At 49.1% G+C, this 16,460-nt stretch overlaps 2 protein-coding genes across 9 annotated transcripts; one reads left to right on the top strand and one right to left on the bottom strand.

Annotated features, from left to right (window-relative positions):
• Positions 1-4,692: 4,692 nt before the first annotated feature.
• Positions 4,693-11,345, bottom strand: DMRTC2 (DMRT like family C2). Of its 5 annotated transcripts, none has more exons than XM_029926648.1 (9): positions 11,218-11,345; positions 9,006-9,233; positions 8,762-8,919; positions 8,401-8,477; positions 7,940-8,123; positions 7,665-7,791; positions 6,618-6,678; positions 6,290-6,464; positions 4,693-5,289 (listed from the first exon to the last, which is right to left on the bottom strand). In XM_029926648.1, exons 2-9 carry the CDS (start codon positions 9,227-9,229, stop codon positions 5,177-5,179), a joined length of 1,119 nt encoding a protein of 372 aa, XP_029782508.1. In that variant the 5' UTR covers positions 9,230-9,233; positions 11,218-11,345; the 3' UTR covers positions 4,693-5,176. The 5 variants fall into 5 exon arrangements, with proteins under 5 accessions (XP_029782508.1, XP_029782512.1, XP_029782509.1 ...); XM_029926652.1 differs by having other exon boundaries at positions 11,214-11,345; XM_029926649.1 differs by having other exon boundaries at positions 10,990-11,345.
• Positions 11,097-16,460, top strand: LYPD4 (LY6/PLAUR domain containing 4). 4 transcript variants are annotated; one of them, XM_029926658.1, is made up of 6 exons: positions 11,267-11,322; positions 11,934-12,002; positions 14,722-14,909; positions 15,088-15,237; positions 15,630-15,956; positions 16,193-16,460. In XM_029926658.1, the coding sequence occupies exons 3-6, from the start codon at positions 14,843-14,845 to the stop codon at positions 16,396-16,398; spliced, it is 750 nt and encodes a 249-aa protein (XP_029782518.1). In that variant the 5' UTR covers positions 11,267-11,322; positions 11,934-12,002; positions 14,722-14,842; the 3' UTR covers positions 16,399-16,460. The 4 variants fall into 4 exon arrangements, with proteins under 4 accessions (XP_029782516.1, XP_029782518.1, XP_029782519.1 ...); XM_029926659.1 differs by having other exon boundaries at positions 14,728-14,909; XM_029926656.1 differs by lacking the exons at positions 11,267-11,322; positions 11,934-12,002 and adding an exon at positions 11,097-11,201.

Here is a 16,460-nt window from a genome sequence, read left to right on the forward strand (position 1 = left end):
TTAAAATTTTTTAATGTTTTATTTATTTTTGAGAGAGAGAAAGACAGCGTGAGCAGGGGAGGGTCAGAGAGAGGGAGGCACAGAATCTGAAGACAGGCTCCAGGCTCTGTGCTGGGTTCCGGGGCTCGAACCCAGGAACCGCGAGATCATGACCTGAGCCAAAGTCGGACGCTCAACCGACTGAGCCACCCAGGCGACCCAAAAATACATTTTAAAGGGATACACCAAGATCCCGGGTTTTTTTGCGCCTTTTAAGTGACTGCTATTGTACACGGTGTATCAGAATAATTCTATCAAGTATTTTTTGTGTGGCTACTCTGTGCCAGGCACGGATAAACGTTATGTAGTGTTACATGCGTGATTTGCTTCAATCCTTAGAAGGTCCAACGACCAAGAACAGGAGGGACACACTTGTCCAATAAAATGGTTAACTTGCTGCAAAAAGGACACATTTAAATACCTGTTGCTATTTTCTTACACTGAAAAGACAGAGTTTAAAACATCAGAAGGGCACCTGCGGTTGAACGTCCAACTTCAGCTCAGGTCATGATCTCCCAGGTTGTGAGTTTGAGTCCCGCATCAGGCTCTGTGCTGACAGCTGGGAGCCTGGAGCCTGCTTCAGATCCTGTCTCCCTCTCTCTCTGCCCCTCCCCCACTTGTGCTCTGTCTCTCTCTCAAAAATAACTTAAAAATGTAAAAAATTTTAAAAAGATAAGATCAAATAAATATAAGAGCAATTTTTTTTTCACAGTGATATATTGTGTATGCAAAATGCTTTAGTTATCAGTCAGCCAATGTTACACCAATACCTGTTTAAAAAAAAAGTTAAAACCAAATATCTGTTGCTTCAGGCTGCTATAACAAAATTAAACAGTAGATGGTGACTCAAACAACAGAAATTTATTTCTCATAGTTCTGGAGGCTCCCAAGTCCAAAATCACGGTGCCAGCCAATCTGGTATCTGGTGAGGACCCACTTCCTGGTTCATAGACAGTCATCTTTTGGAAGGAGCTCTGTGGGAACCTTTTATTAGGACATAATCCCGTTCATGGGGGCTCACCCTTATGACATAAATCAGTTTCCAAAGGCACACCTCCAAATACCATCACAAGTGGAAATAGGGTCTCAAGATAGGAATTCGGGGGGGGGGGAGGGCAATACAAACATTAAGTCTGTAACACAAACCATGCTTTTAACATGATAACATTTTGTATTTAGATTAAGGGCTTCACATTCATGTATGTTGTTGAAGCCTATTTCATACTGTCTTGAAAACTTAAGAATAGCTTTAGTATCTCAGATTTCCGCCCCCCCGGATCAAAATATGTGCGCTTGAATATGTAGTTGTATGTAAGTGTAACTATGTGTCCATATACTTAGGTAACTTATATGCTCTTTTTATACATTTTTGATGTACATTTCTGGTATCAGTGCTGAATTATTTAAGGTTAATCCACTTAAGTCAACTTACTAAATATTTCTTAAATAACAAAAGAGCTTTCCAGAGGAACTGTAGGTAACATTTATATTAGGCAGTGCTTTGACAGACTCAAGGCAAAGCAGGTCCTATATAATGGAGTCAATATCATACCTGGGCTGGGAAGCAGACTCAGAGCCCTGTTTGGAAATTATAGGGTTAAGATGAATGTTCAGGGTTATCTCCAGAAATCCCTCCATCCTTCCTCTGACCCCCTGTGACTGGGTGGAAATCGTGGCTACTTCTCTGTGTCAAAGTGACCTTCCAGGCAAGAGTGAGATGTCCCCTTCTCACTATTGCTATGATTTAAAAGAGCAAACTTTCTGACAGTCTGATTTTAGATAACATGGTTTCTCAGCACTGTGTGCTTGGTGTTAATTTTTACAGGTACATAATCTTAACAACTCCATAAGGTAGTTACAGACTAGGCAACTGGATTTTAGAGAGTCAAGTAGCTTGGCTCATGTAAAGCTAAAGCCTGAGTGGGATTTGAATCCATAATTCATGATTGCCTAACCTTTTTCAATACCTCTATAGACAGAGAATTGAAAAATGATTCTAAGTTGTGGTACATTCAGACAATAGAATGCTATTCAGTGCTAAAAAGAAAGGAACTATCAGGTCATGCAAAGACATGGGGCAAACTTAGATTAGTATGACTAAGTGAAAGAAGACAATCTGAAAAGGCAAACTGTATGATTCCAACTCTACAGCATTCTGGGGGATGAATTAGGCATTACCCTATTGGGGCTGGGCGGCACCTTTCCTCGCCCTGCCATGGGAAATGGGAAAGGGGTAGCACAAGGAACAGCGCTCACAGCCCACTGACTGTAATCTCTAAGGGCTGCTCAGAGGCCACTGGCTCCCTACAACCACAGCAGATGAAGACTGCACCCAAAGAGGCAGTGAGGGACATAGGGGCGCAGGAACAATCCTGAAATCTGCCCTTTTCCTCAAGACCTCTGCAGAGTCTCCACCCTCTTCCTCAGGCACCAGTGGGGAAGCACTGACATTAAGATAGATCGAGCAGGCCTAGCCAACGATGTGAAAAGCCCTGAGGGTCTGGCTGGGAAGGGAAGATGGGCTGCAGAGAAAGAGAAGGGCCTGGAGAGAGGGGCCTGTCCCTAGCTCCTTTGCCCAGTCCTCATCTCTTTCCCCACCTTCTCATGTCACCCTTTAACCCCAAATTGTACTTTCTCCTTTACTCCTCCCAGCTGTGTGACCTTGGTATACTGGGACCTTTGGTCAGCCCTGAGTAGCAGGGTCTCAGCCATGTTTCATGTTGCAACGCTTCCCTCCTCAGTGACTATGTGGGTTTGGTCATCTGTCACTTGAGAGAGCAGGGCCCAGCAAGGCATAGGCAGGTCTATTAAGGAGCAATCATGTATCTAAGTTGTAACAAGGAAAAGAGGAAAGCCTTTGATTATCTTGTGCTGAGTCCTGAGAAGTGCTGCAGATTTGTTACCCTGTACTGTGAGGAAGCAGAAGCAGCCCATCTTCTCAAGGCTTCAGACATGAGAGAACAAGCAGTGACTGAATGCCGTCACCAGCAATCATCCTGGATAAAAAGAGGGGTACAGGTGGCCTCAGAAAAAGAATCAGTGAGCAGGCACGTCCCTTGAACTTTCTGTCTACCCCTTCCACAAGTAGGAATGGGGATGGGGATCTCCATGTCTTCATATCTTTGGAATAGCTCAAGAGGTCTTCATGTGTGGAACAGTCCAAGGAGGAGGACTGGAGAGCAGAGGAGGAAGAAACGTATGCAGATACAAATCTGCTTATTACCTAAGGTGACCTTGAGTAGAGAAATAGAAGGTTTTCTGAAAAACCTTTGGGCTCATGCCCTGGAGTCCTGAATCTTTCACTCTGTTTTATAAAAATTACCTACTAATTGATTTGGGGCTTGGCAGAAGGAAACTTCCCCCTTTATTTGCCTAGACATTTCCCCTAAAATAGTTGGGCAAGTCACTTTTATCTCTTTAAACTTGTCCTTGGGGCGCCTGGGTGGCTCAGTCGGTTAAGTGTCCAACTCTCGATTTAGGCTCAGGTCATGATCTCACAGTTTGTGAGTTTGAACCCTGCATCAGACTCTGTGCTGACATCATGGAGCCTGCTTGGGATTCTCTGTCTCCCCCTCTCTACCTCTCTCCTGCTTGCTATTTCTCTCAAAATAAACAAACATTAAAAAAATTTTAAAAAATGTGTTCTTTACTTGTAAAATGGAAGTAATCATGCATGGCTTACAGTTGTTGTGAGCATGTATGTGAATCACATACAGTGGAGTAGTCAATAAGTGGTCCTAATGGTTTCTAACCTTTTATAGGTCCTTCAAAATGTAGACACATGAATCTCCCTAGTTCAAGAAAAGCCCTTGATAAAGGCTAACTTGATTCTTCCTATTCTCATTGGCCTCAGTTTCCCTATCTAAGAAATATCACATTAAGTTAGCATTATAGGTATTCCATTTGGCCAGAGCTGGCCTGAAGATATGTTTTGTTCAGCTCACCTAGAATTTAAAGAAGAAAACTGGGCCAATATTTTAAAATTAAGATATTTTACATAGACATTCAGTTTTCCAGCTTCTCTTGAAGAATCTGAAGTTTTGACAATAATCACATTCCTGCCTGGCAACAATCCACTAAGGCCCATAGGAGGCTGCCCTCTCTGGTGGGGCATGTATCCTGTTTTTTAGGGCTCATCTAGCTTTCTTTATTCATTTAAATTTTTTAAATGTTTTACTTTATTTTATTTTTGAGAGAGAAAAGCCTGAGTAGGGAAAGAGAGACACAGAATCTGAAGCAGGCTCCAGGCTCTGAGCTGTCAGCACAGAGCCCAACACGGTGCTCAAACTCACAGACCATGAGATCATGACCTGAGTGGAAGTTGGACACTTAATCTACTGAGCCACCCAAGCTCCCCTCTTTACTCATTTAAATGATGGGCTTGGCTCTGTATGCATTTCAATTTATTGCCCTTTGGACAGCTGGAAACTGTCCACGCCTGGCACCTGGCAGGCACTTAATTGTTGAATCAGTAACTCTCCCATATCCCTCTACCAATCTTTCGTATCAGGCCATAAGAAGAAATCCAAGTTTGTATTTATTTGTGGTAGTTACTGAATAACTGATTTTCCATTTGAAAAGTGAACTGAACAGGTCCTTTATGTCAGTCAGGATAGACTAGGTTAGGCTTTGGCAACAAACACTCCCCAAGTCTCAGTGGCTTAAAACAACAAAGGTTTATTTCTCAGTTACTCACCCAAATGTAGACAAAAAATGAAAATACTCTCCTGTTTGTGCATGCATGGAGACAGACAAGAGCACACCAGTAGGTACAGAATCACATGTCAAATAAATATTCTGGAAGGTGAACTCATGCAAAAACCTATTTAGACCCTCGTTAGCTTAAATTGCACAACTCTCACTTTGTCGGGGATTTAAAAAGGTCCCAGGACCCAAGTGTCTTAGAGGATATCCACTTTTGGTCAAGGAAATAACCACAATACAAAAGGAACCAAAAGCTAATGAAGCACCAGAAAGCGTCAAAAAAAAAAAAAAAAAAAAAAAGAAAAAGAGAAAGAAAATGCCAGAAGCTTGTACTACATTAAATTCCACGCATAAATCCAGAAGCAAAATACCAAATATGCAGTGCCCTCAGGCTGTTGCCCCTTGCTCCAGCGAGGTCTCCACCTCTGGGCTTCTAGCTTAAGAGGGAGATAGAGCCCAGAGGCCGGATATGCAGAGCTACGGAGGGGGCTGGGCTGGGGCAGGGAGAGGGGCCGACAGGCTGGAATCCTCTTCCTCCAGCAGGAGCTACAAGCGGGAAGGAAGGGGAGAGGACTAAATCGCATCCATTCCTTTCCCAGCAATCCCTTCTTTTTACCCCACCCAATCCAAGTCTCGTCTTTGTTCACCTGGGTAATAGCAAACACTTCCTCCTCACCGATGTTCCCACCTGCAGTCTTGTCTCTCAATCCCTCCATCAGGCCACCTTACTTGTCTTTCAAAGCTCAGGGCATCTAAATAGGTCCCTGCCCAGCTCAGAAACACACCCTGGCTGCCTTTCATGCACAGTGGCTGGTCTAGACTCCGAAGCCTGGCACTTCCATGATCGGAAGCCTCTCCAGCTTCATCTCCTTTGTTCCAGCAGTTCTTCCAGGCAGGCTTCCTCACCCATACACCATGCCTAATTCATCATTTTGGACAGGAGGATCCTGAGCCTTCCCCCTCTGAGGGTTTGTCACTGATTTTAAGTTTTATTTATTTAAATGACCTCTACATCCAACATGGGGCTTAAATTCATGACTAGAGATCAAGAGTCAGATGCTCTACCAACTGAGCCATCCGCTCTGTCACTAAGCTTTGTGAAGGTATCCAGTTTCCCCAAGTAGAAGAGAAGCTTCTTGAAGGCAGTTACCATATCTCCTTCCCAGCCAGACCCTTGTTACTTCTTCAGCCCCTCTCCAGACCACAGCAGGCTGCTTGGGTCTAGAGAGAGAGCCTTGGGCTGGAGTCAGGAGACCAGGCTCCGCCACTGTCTTCCCACGTGCCCTTCGGCAAATCCCTGCCTCTCTCAGGGCTTCATTTTCCTTGACATCAGGGCACTGGTGCTTTTGAGCACTAAATTAATAAAATGAATCCACCGAACAACTCTCCACTGCAATTCCAGGTGCTAGGTTGAGAAGCTTGGGGCCTGAGTCTGATGATGCTCAACCCGCTGACCCCCTGATCATCTCGGTTAGTTTCTACTTACTCTGGTACACACATTCCCCAACACCTCTATCCCATCATCTCCGTTCAGGGGACAGGTTACCTGGTGGGCCACAGGGGTGGATCAGGGAGATCCAGGCAGGGTTGGGAGGAACAGAAGAGGTCAGGCTGGGAGACTGGGAAGAATCTTTCAGACCCACAAGAGCCTCAGCTGCCTCCCGCTGCAGCTGCCGCTCTGAGGGGGCAGAGGTCCAGGCGAGGCAAGAGGCCGCAGGGGCCTGCAACAGAAAGGGAGAGAAACCAACTGGGAACCCCCACTTCTGCCCACCCTGCAAGTTCTTTCAGCCCCTGGTTACTTCACTATCTCCTATGTTCCCTCCCTCCAGGTCAACTTCCTCCCAGGGTCTTGGATCCCATTTCTTTCCCAGGACCTGTGGCTGCAGCCGAAGAGGGTCTGGGGTGCCACAGGGCTGGAGTATCAGAGTCGAGCATCTAGAACCAAGGAGAGAAGGTGCCAAGGGGATTAAACATGTGGACAGACATGTATACACAGAAAAAAGGGCAGATTTTGGTATACACTGATCTGGGAATCTGGGTGCCTTGCTGGGTCATTAGGCTTTGTGGACTTGGGCAAGTCCCTTCCCTTGGGTTGGCCTGCTTTGTTTTCTATGAAATGAAAATATCTGCCAGCCTCTTTACTCCAGGGCTACTGTGATGATTATGGGAAATCACTGATGTCAGTTTTTATTTTTATTTTTTTAATGTTTATTGTTGAGAGAGAGAAAGAGTGCGAGCTGGGGGGGGGGCAGAGAGAGAGGGAGACACAGAACCTGAAGCAGGCTCCAGGCTCTGAGCTGTCAGCACAGAGCCTGACAGGGGCCTGAACCCACGAATTGTGAGATCATGACCTGAGCCGAAGTCAGACACTTAACCGACTGAGCCACCAGGCACCCCAATGTCAGTTTTTAAAAACATACCGAACATTGGGAGGGACTGGGATGACTGTTCCTGCCCTCCCAGAGTCTAGTTTCCTTCCCCGAGTTCCCCAAGCCCCATGGAACTTGAGGAGCAGGCTGGCCCCCTTTTAAGAAGCTTTCTCTCATGGTCTCTGGCCTCTATCTTAGGCCTCTGAGGCTCTCATCGTCATTCTCACCCGCTCCCCCCCTCCATTTCAGCAGGCAACGGGACTCTATCTTATGTGTCTAAAGGGATTTAATAGTCCCTATTTGTCCAAGGCCAGGGCCTGTGCTAGATGCATTCCATACTTTATCACTAATGCCCATGACAACCCAAGAAGATAATAATTGTGTCTCCAACTTTCTGATAGAAAACCAGGTTCAGGGAGATAAAGATACTTGCACAAAGGTTCATAGTAAGGCAATGGCAGAGCTAGGAGAGCTTCTCTTCACAAGGTCTAAAACCTTGTCCAGAACAGGGTTAAGCATATGATGAATGTGTATCCATCCCTCACTACTCACGTGCGGGGCAAGGCAGAGGGCCCTTGGGAGTCTCCAGAAAGAGGAGCGGTCAGTATCGGTTGAGGTCCTGGGCAGGTTGGGAGGGGCCCATGAGTGGGCAGCCGGAGGGAAGTGCCAGGGTCGAAGTCTAATGAGGGTAAGAGATTGCAGGAGTGTACAGGGATTAAAGGTCATGGCTTCTATCTTCCTTCTTACCCTGTATCCTCTTCCTCTTTCTGCTACAGCGGTACAATGGCATTGAAACATCTGTTGAACGAATACTGAATTCATCTTACCAGGAAAGGGAAGCAGAGGGACAGCAGGTTCTTGGCATAGCAACCGGCATACCACTGGGGGTGGCATGGAAAGGCCTGGAGGTAGCCAGCGGCCAGGAGCCCAACGGCCTGGAGGCACTGGAGTCCAGGACAAAGGCAAGACTTCTGGGGGACAGCTGAGCAGCAGAGGCCCCTGGGAGTTATCCTGCAGGGGCAGAGAGCACAGGTTGGAGTCAGGTATAATCCTGGGAAAAGAATGGGTATGTTCTAGGATGGGAGTAAGACCTCAAAACTTTAGACTTGGAGGGCTGTAAAATCCCACTTTCTCATTTTTTGCCCATAGAAGATAAGTGATTTGCTCAGAGTTGATATTACGAGTCAGGGCTAAATCTGGAAGCCAAGTTGCTGAGGGCACAGAGGGAGGGTCCCCAGGCAGGGGCTAGTGTAGGAGTCACTCCCCCCACAGCCCAGGTTTTCCTTACCTTCCCAGGGAACATCAGTGCCAGTGGGACTGCCCCATGGGGCATCTGAGGTTGGGGTGCTATGTTCTCCTTTCCAGCTGTGAAGGACCAGGGAGAGTTTTGATGAGCCCTGTCCCCTCTCCCACTCCAACCACACACTGAGTTTTTATCTCCCCATGGCCCTCCCTGTCATCCTTTTCTACCCACAGATCTCACTACATACTCCCAATGATCACATTTTAAAGTTGGAGAGACTGAGGCCCAGTGAGTAGAAACGCTTTGCCCAAGGTCACACACCAATCCAATGGCGGGTCTGGGACTCTTTTCCCTGCTTCTGCTTTCTCCACCTCAAACCCTGCCCCATCCCTGGCCAGACACTCACAGGGGGCCCCTGGTTGAGCGGCTTCCTTCTTGACGCCGACAGGGGCTTTGGGAGGAGTCGCCCCTCTTGTCATCAGTCCCTGAGCCAGGTGCCTCTTTAGCTGTGCCTCCTGTTGCCTACGCAAGGCAACCTGGGCAGCCATGACCCTTCGGCGCTCCCTAAAATGGGAGTTTCGAGTCAAAAGTTAGCTTCCCTTTACATGAGGCCCACCATCCTCCCTTCCCTGGACTTCAGTCCTACTCACAAGATGAGGACGCATTTGTGACACTCGCAAGTTTGAAAGAGGCACAGGCGCTTGTGGCCCTTGATGTGGGCAGTGACGCCGTGGTTTCGGCAGCGGGCACAGGTGGGAGAGCGACTGGCAGCTCTCCTGGGGATAAGCTCTGTGCCCGGGGGGCCTCTGGTCGCACCCCCTGTGGCAGAGCCTGAGGTGCCGGGGTGGACAGCAGGCACTTCCTTGGCGTCCATGGATCTGGAGGCACAAGTGGAAGGTCAGGGTGGCCGCGTGGGCCCTCTCCTGACCAGCTCTCTCGCCCCTGGGAGGCCACTCCTGAAGGGGTTTCCATTGCACGCATCTGTGGGCTCAGCTGTCACCTTGCTTCCTCCCTGGCTTTCTCCCTTCACCACTGCCTCCCTGGAGCATCCTGCTTCCCAGAAGTCTCACCTTCTTGCCCGGCACCCCTCTTCTGGCTCCCTTATATATTTCTTTTCTTTTTAATTTTTTAAATGTTTTATTTATTTTTGAGTGAGAGAGAGGCAGCTTGAGCAGGGAAAGGTCAGAGAGAGACACACACACAGAATCTGAAGACAGGCTCCAGGCTCTCAGCTGTCAGCACAGAGCCCAACGTGGGGCTCGAACCCAGGAACCATGAGATCATGACCTGAGCTGAAGTCGGATGCTTAACCAACTGAGTCATCCAGGTGCCCTTATGTATTCTTTCAACGCAAACATTATTCTCTGCTGCTGCCTGGGCTTTCCCTGCGCACAGGTCTCATGTCGTACTCATTCCCGCCCCCCCCCCCCCCCCGCTCCCCGCCCCCCGCCCCCAGGGATTCCCTACCCTCTTCCCCCAATGCCCTGCTCCCATGGTTTTCCCTGCCATCGTCTTTGGCCATGATCATCCTTCCCTCCTGCGTTTATTCAACTCCTACAAATAACGTTTGTGCTCCCCGTTCACTTCTTAGCCTCACATATGTCCTGCGAGCCAGAGCCAATGTTCCCCTTGCCCCCACCTTTTTTAAAAGATTTTTTTAATGTTTTATTTAGTTTTGATACCAAGAGAGACACAGCATGAGAGAGGGAGAGGCAGAGAGAGGAGACACAGAACCGGAAGCAGGCTCCAGGCTCTGAGCTAGCTGCCAGCACAGAGCCAGACGCGGGGCTCGAACTCACGAACGTGAGATCTGACTTGAGCCGGAAGTCGGAGGCGTAACCGACTGAGCCACCCAGGCGCTCCGCCCCCACCTTTTAAACCCGAACACTCTCTTGATCCCACCCCCACCCCGCGATTACTTTTTTCTCCGAGATTCCTCGCCCCGCTTTCAGGAATTATTTCCATTCTCTCCACCAACGTTTACCGAGCGTCTTCCGGGTGCCAGGCCCGGATCTTGGGCGCAGGCCCCTCCGCACGGCACGGATTCCCCTCTTGCACCCACATCCCCTCCAAGCTCTGGCGCCAACGCTGCGGTCGCTGCGCTCTGCGCCTGGGGCGCCTGTGCCCATTCGCAGCAACCGGATGGCACGCACCCCACCCCGCACCCCACCTCCCGGCAGCGCACCGCCGCCTCGCGCGCCTGTTGCCCGCGTGCACGCCCTTTCAGCAGCTGGGCCTTCGCCTCTGCTCTCTCCAAGGTCCCAGGGAGGGGGCGGGGCAGGGGGAGCGCGCCGAGGGGCCCCGTGAGGTGGGGGCGGGGAGGAGAGGGGCGTGAGGAGCGCGAGGGGGAGGCGGACGAGGGGGCCCAGCGCCAGGAAGAGGGCGGAGAAGGGACAGGGAGGGGCGGGGGCATGTTCGCGACCTCGGGTTACCACAGCCTCGAGCGAGGGAAGACGGACTCAGTCAGGAGGACACGAAAGGATGCAGTGAGGAAGCGGCGTGAGCAACGGCTGCGCTCGCGGCGGTTTTCCCGCCCCTTCTCACAAGAACCAATGAGCTTCAAGCGTCGCCTCACGCCACCGAGGCAAGCGACCAATGCGCTTCAAGATCCTGCACTGACAGCCCGCCCCTTACCTCCAGTCCTCGGCTCCTCCCGCCAGACTGTGAGGCCAGCCAATAGCGCGTCGAGTAGAGTCTCGTGCCTCACCACTTCCCCCGCCCCCCCTGTAGCTTCTCTTCCCAAATTGTTCTTCCCCTTTTTGGAGAAGTGGCCAATGGGGCGTCGAGTACTGCTCCAGGATGAGGCTGGCCCTGCCCCCCAAGAAACGGCTGAGTCCCACCACCGGGTATTGCGGCACCTGCCTGCGCACGCGCAGTCTTGCCCTCTAGCCTGCGCAGCGCGGTCTTTTCCTCTTGGCGTTGCTGCTTCGTCTCGGACCGGACCGGGTGGTTCCTCTTCGCTGTGTGGTCGCTTGTGTCTCACTTTTCTCGCTGAGTCCCAACTCCCGATATACCCTTCTCCTTTTTTATGTTTCCCCTCCTGTCATTTCCCGTTTTCTTCCCTTACCCCACCCCTTTCCGTGTCTCTCTTCCTGTCCGTTCTGGTGTTGGTTTTCCTAACTTCTTCCCGCTCTCACGGAGTTTCTCTCCACCTGTCTATTCTGCTGATTTTCAGGCCCCCTTTCCTCCACGTTCCTAATTTCAGAATAGCCTGGCCCTGCCTGCCCCTCGCCCATTCTTCGCTTTCTTTCTGAGACGCCCACGTAGTGTTTCTATCTCTTTACCCTCCGTGTGCATCTCCCTCCCGACTTCACCAAAATTCACCAATTCATCTAGGCTCCACTCTGTAATCGTCGTCTGCCTTATCTGTGTGCCTCACAGTTTCCTCCCTGCCCTCTCTGTTTCGTCCCCTTTCTCTGTGCATCCAGCCCTGTCTCCTTTCCTCCTGAGAGCCGCTTCTTTGTGCCCCCAGCCTCATTTTCCTGCCTCTCCTGTGCTCTGTCTGCTGCTCCTCTGGACTCCCTGCACGGTTCCAGTCTATCAGTTTAACCCTCCTCTGCATGGTTTCTCTTTTGTAGGGGTAGGACCCCCACTTCTCCATCCTCTCCATCCTTTTTCCCTGAGGATTTCGTTCCACTGTTTTCTGGGTGCGTCTCCACCTGTGCTTAGATTTTTGGGCCTGCCGTTTTGCATTCCAGGCTGGTGTGTGCCATCGTCTCTGATTGGCCCAAGCCCTGTGTGTGCTCCTTTGTCAGCCTTCATTCCCCCTTCCTGTGTCCCATCTTCGCTGTGGGTCGTAGCCCCTGCGTTTGCCACAGACTCCTGTGTTACAGAGCCTGTGTGCCAGGCATTCTGGACAGAAAAGGGCAGAAGTGACCATTAGCTGGACTGCTGTGCAGGGGAGCAGTACTAGACAAAGTTGGAAAGGTTGTTTGGGGCCAATCTGGGGGGGGTGCAGGAGGCTTGAATGCCAGCTAATGAGGTTGGCCTTGATCCTTTATATAGTGGAGAGACATAGAGAGAGAGAGAGAGAGATTGGGGAACGGCATTTATGAAAAGCTTAGCACTTGCCTGGCACTTTGTATTAATAATCTTACTAACTCAACAATACCTTAAGAGATGTATTATTAACCCAATTTATGGTTGAGTTCAACATCTTGCACAAGATTGCACAGCTAGTAAGTGCAGAGGTAAAGATTCTAACCTTGCTCTTTGAGTCCAAAGCCTATGACCTTTGTACCACCTACATAGGTTGTTTTAGTGTTTCCAGTGATCGTCATTCTCCACTTACTACCTAACCCTCCTGTAGGCACTCACTTCAGGTGGCTAATGGGTTCATGTGTGTGCTTGCAACATGTACAGTGTCTTATGTGCACGTGTTTTTCAAAGTGTATGTATGTATGTATATAAGTAATTTCTGCATCTGCTGTGGGGTTCGAACCCACAACCTGGAGATTAAGAGCTGCATGCTCTCCTCTTCTGACTGAGTCAGCCAATGCCCCTCTGCATGTGGTTTTAAATTATGCAAGTGATATTGTGTTATTATTTAAAATAATCAGCACTGTGCTTTTTTTGATCCATCCATGTACATATTACGTGTACATCTAATCAGCTTCTTTTAATTGCTGCATGGCAGTCCGTGGTTTGCACCACCTGCATGTTGCTTGTTTCCTAAGTCTCAGGGAGAGATGCCCACATTGCTTTCGACCCACCATCTCCCTGATAATGCTACATCCTCGTATATATTCCTTTATAGATGAAGGTGGAATTCTCTATTATGTTACACGTAGGATATAGTAGTAATGGGTATTTGTAAACCTAATTTGACTTAGTATTGCCAGACTCCTCCCTGCAATGCTGCTTTGGGCCTGAAAGATCGATCAGAACTCTCTTTTATTCCTCACGGTCCAGAAGAAGGTCCTGTCCCTCTCCCAACAACCCCACGAGCAGCAGTACACAAGGGTCCCAGAATCCCCACCTGCTGCCAACACGTAATCTTTTTCCAGCTTTCTGATTCTTTGCCAGTCTGATAGATGTACAGTTTGATAGACTGCATTTCTCTGGTTATTGTTAAGCTTGAGCTTCTTCCACATGTTTCTCAGCCTCTCTGGTTTGCTCTTCTGAGAATTGTCTCTTCCTATGCCTGTCCCATTTTCCTGCTGGGGTTACTCTCTTTTTTCTTGTCAATATGCCGGAGATCCTTTGCCATTTTCATTGCTTAAGGCCTTCCATTTACTCTTCATATGCCAATCTTGACATTTCATATTATTTTAGAAATCTACCCACTTCATCTGGGTTTTCTAAGGATTTTATTTTTTCAGGTAACTACCCAGTGTGGAGCTTGAACTCACAATCCCAGTAACAAGAGTCATGTGCTCTACCAGCTGAGCCAGCCAGGCACCCCCACTTCATCTTGGTTTTCAAATTTATAAATGTAGAGTTCTTAATGATACTTTTATTTTTAAAAACATCCTGTTACTTCCTATTTTTCATTTTGTATTTCATTTGCATCTTCTCTTTTTCTCCTAATTAGATTTGCTGGAGAATTATCTTGTGGATCTTGTCAAAGAATGTTAGTTTCCTGTAATAATTTTTATTTTGTCGCTGCTGTTTTCTAATTCACTGGTTTCTGCCATTATCTTAATTTCTATTCTGTTTTGTGGGGAGGGCAGGGGATGCTTTGTTGCTCCTTATATAACTTCTTGAGTTCACTCGTGACCATATGTTTTTAACGTTCCTGTTTCCTGATAAATGTATTGAAACTATAAATTTACTTCTAAATACTGCTTCAGTTGTATCCCAAATTTTGACTTGTGGTTTAAAAAAAAACACTTGATTTTGAAATGATTATTGGCTCACAAGAAGTTGCAAAAGTTGCAAACCGGTAAACACTGCCTCCCACTTTCCCACAGGGACATCTTATATAACTGTAGGATACAAACATGAAATTGACATTGGTATAATACTCTTAACTAGGCTGTAGATCTGATTAGGTTTCACCAGATTTTACATGCACGTGTGTGTGTGTGTGATATGTGCTATTTTCATTTTTATTCACTCCTGAATACTTACAAATATCCATTTCAAACCAAAAGCTATTTAGTAATAGCTCATTGAACTTTCACACACACCTTTGTTGCTCTGATCTCACTGTCTCTGGCTGGAGAACAGCCTGTGTAACCTCTGATTAAGTCAGCTTCTTTGCTCAGCCTCCAGTGGGAGGACCTAAGCAGATCAGGGTCATGGCTTTCTGAGAAGCTAATGTGGTGGGTTCGGGGCAGGTTGGAGGGGAGACTCAGGGAAGATCGGTGTCCCTGAAGGTCTTAGGGAGCCTATGTCACAAACATGATCAACTTTCTGCTCTAGAAACAGTGTCCCAAAGACATGTTAACAGAGGATTCAGAAACTGACGAGAATTGAGCTTGATACCTGGATTGAAATTGGTTCTGGATTGACCTCTAACATCTGGGGACCCAGACCCAGGACCATGGGACCCCAGCACTTGAGCCATGTGCAGCTGCTTTGCCTCCTAGGGGCCATCTGCGCTCTGCCTTGTATGTTCTGCTTTGAGGCCCCCCCAGAGGGTGAGGGGCTGGATTCACATAGCTGGGGGAAGGAGGGTGAGATATCTGGGTTCCTAAGGGGACAGGATCTGTGGAGGCTGAGTTCTTGGTTGGCAGTTTGGGGGCTGCAAAAGCCACACGAGTGACTGGAAGGGCATTCTCTCCTCAGGGGCTGGGGCTCTTTTGTGCTACGAAGCAACATCCTCACTCTTCAGAGCAGTTTCTCTCCATAACTGGAAATGGCTCCTGATGAGGAGCATGGTGTGTAAGCTGAGTGAGGGCTGTGAGGAGACGCTGGTGTTCATCGAGACCGGTGAAGGGAAGTAGCTCTGGACTCAAGTTCTAAATATTTACACCATTTTATCTTTGGGAATAATATTAAGACACTGGAAGGAGAGAGGCAGGACCCAGCTGGGTGTGGTGTGGGCTGGATAAGAGGGCAGAAAGGAGGCGGGCAGATCCCAGGAGGACAGGGGCAGTCTGGGAGAGGAGGAAAAGAAGGGACACAGGAGAGAGGAGCAGGGGGCTGCCGTGGGGAGGGCGGGCTGAGGCGGGACAGATGGAGACTCCGGGATCCGAGCCCCATGCGGCGGAGCATCTCGGCAAAGTTGGTGAAGGGGCAGCGGGCACTGGAAGAGCAGGGTGCAGGGGGAGAGGGGGAACTCGGGGTGATGACTGACACTGATCAACGCTCTCTAATCTGCTCCTCAGGGTCCAGAAGGGGAGTTGTGGGTTTTAAGGGCTGCAGCCCAGCCCCATCTTATCCCCCGCAAGTCTCCTACCTCGTTTCACCGCCTGGATTGTCCATTGCCTCCTACAGCCGCGTCTGCAGGTCATATCTCTGCAATAACCTCACCAACTTGGATCCTTTTGTGAAACTCAAGGCCAACACTCCTAAGTCTACAGCATTTGCTTCCCGTAGTTGCCCAACCTGTGTGGGCGAACACTCTAAGGATTGCCTCCCATATTTTGTCACCACCGATTCTTGTCCCTACGACGCCTCTCAGTGCTACAGTTCCACCTTAAAATTTCAGGCAGGTGAGAGAAGAGAAACTTGCTTTAGTGCCTTCTCATCTCTCCATGGGGGGGGGGACAGGGACTGAGAGGGGGGCTGGGGCTGTGGGGAGCAGGCACGTGAATTCCAAGGAGGAAGAAATAAGGTGTCTGGCACCCAAGTTTTTGGCGGGAGAGCAGGTGTTCTGGTTTGTGAGGGGCGTCTGGAAGGAGGGGCGGGTCTTGAAAGCGTCCCTAACTGCTCTCTGTCTTCCTCACAGGGCTTCTCAATACCACCTTCCTCCTTATGGGCTGTGCTCGTGGACATCAGAAACTTCTGGCGGACTTTCACCATATCGGAAACATCAGAGTGACTGAGGTCCTCAACATCATAGAGAGGGCCCAGATTGCTGGTGCGGAGCCCTCCGGTCGGAGTCCTGCTTGGGGCATCCTCTCAGGGCTGCTTCTGCTTGTCTTCAGGGACTGACAGTCCGGCTGGAATGGACAGACCCCTCCCCATAACCCAATAAACTCACAGAGTTGCCTTTC

The sequence above is a fragment of the Suricata suricatta genome, chromosome 16 (genome assembly GCF_006229205.1).
Source record: "Suricata suricatta isolate VVHF042 chromosome 16, meerkat_22Aug2017_6uvM2_HiC, whole genome shotgun sequence".
NCBI lineage: Eukaryota > Metazoa > Chordata > Mammalia > Carnivora > Herpestidae > Suricata > Suricata suricatta.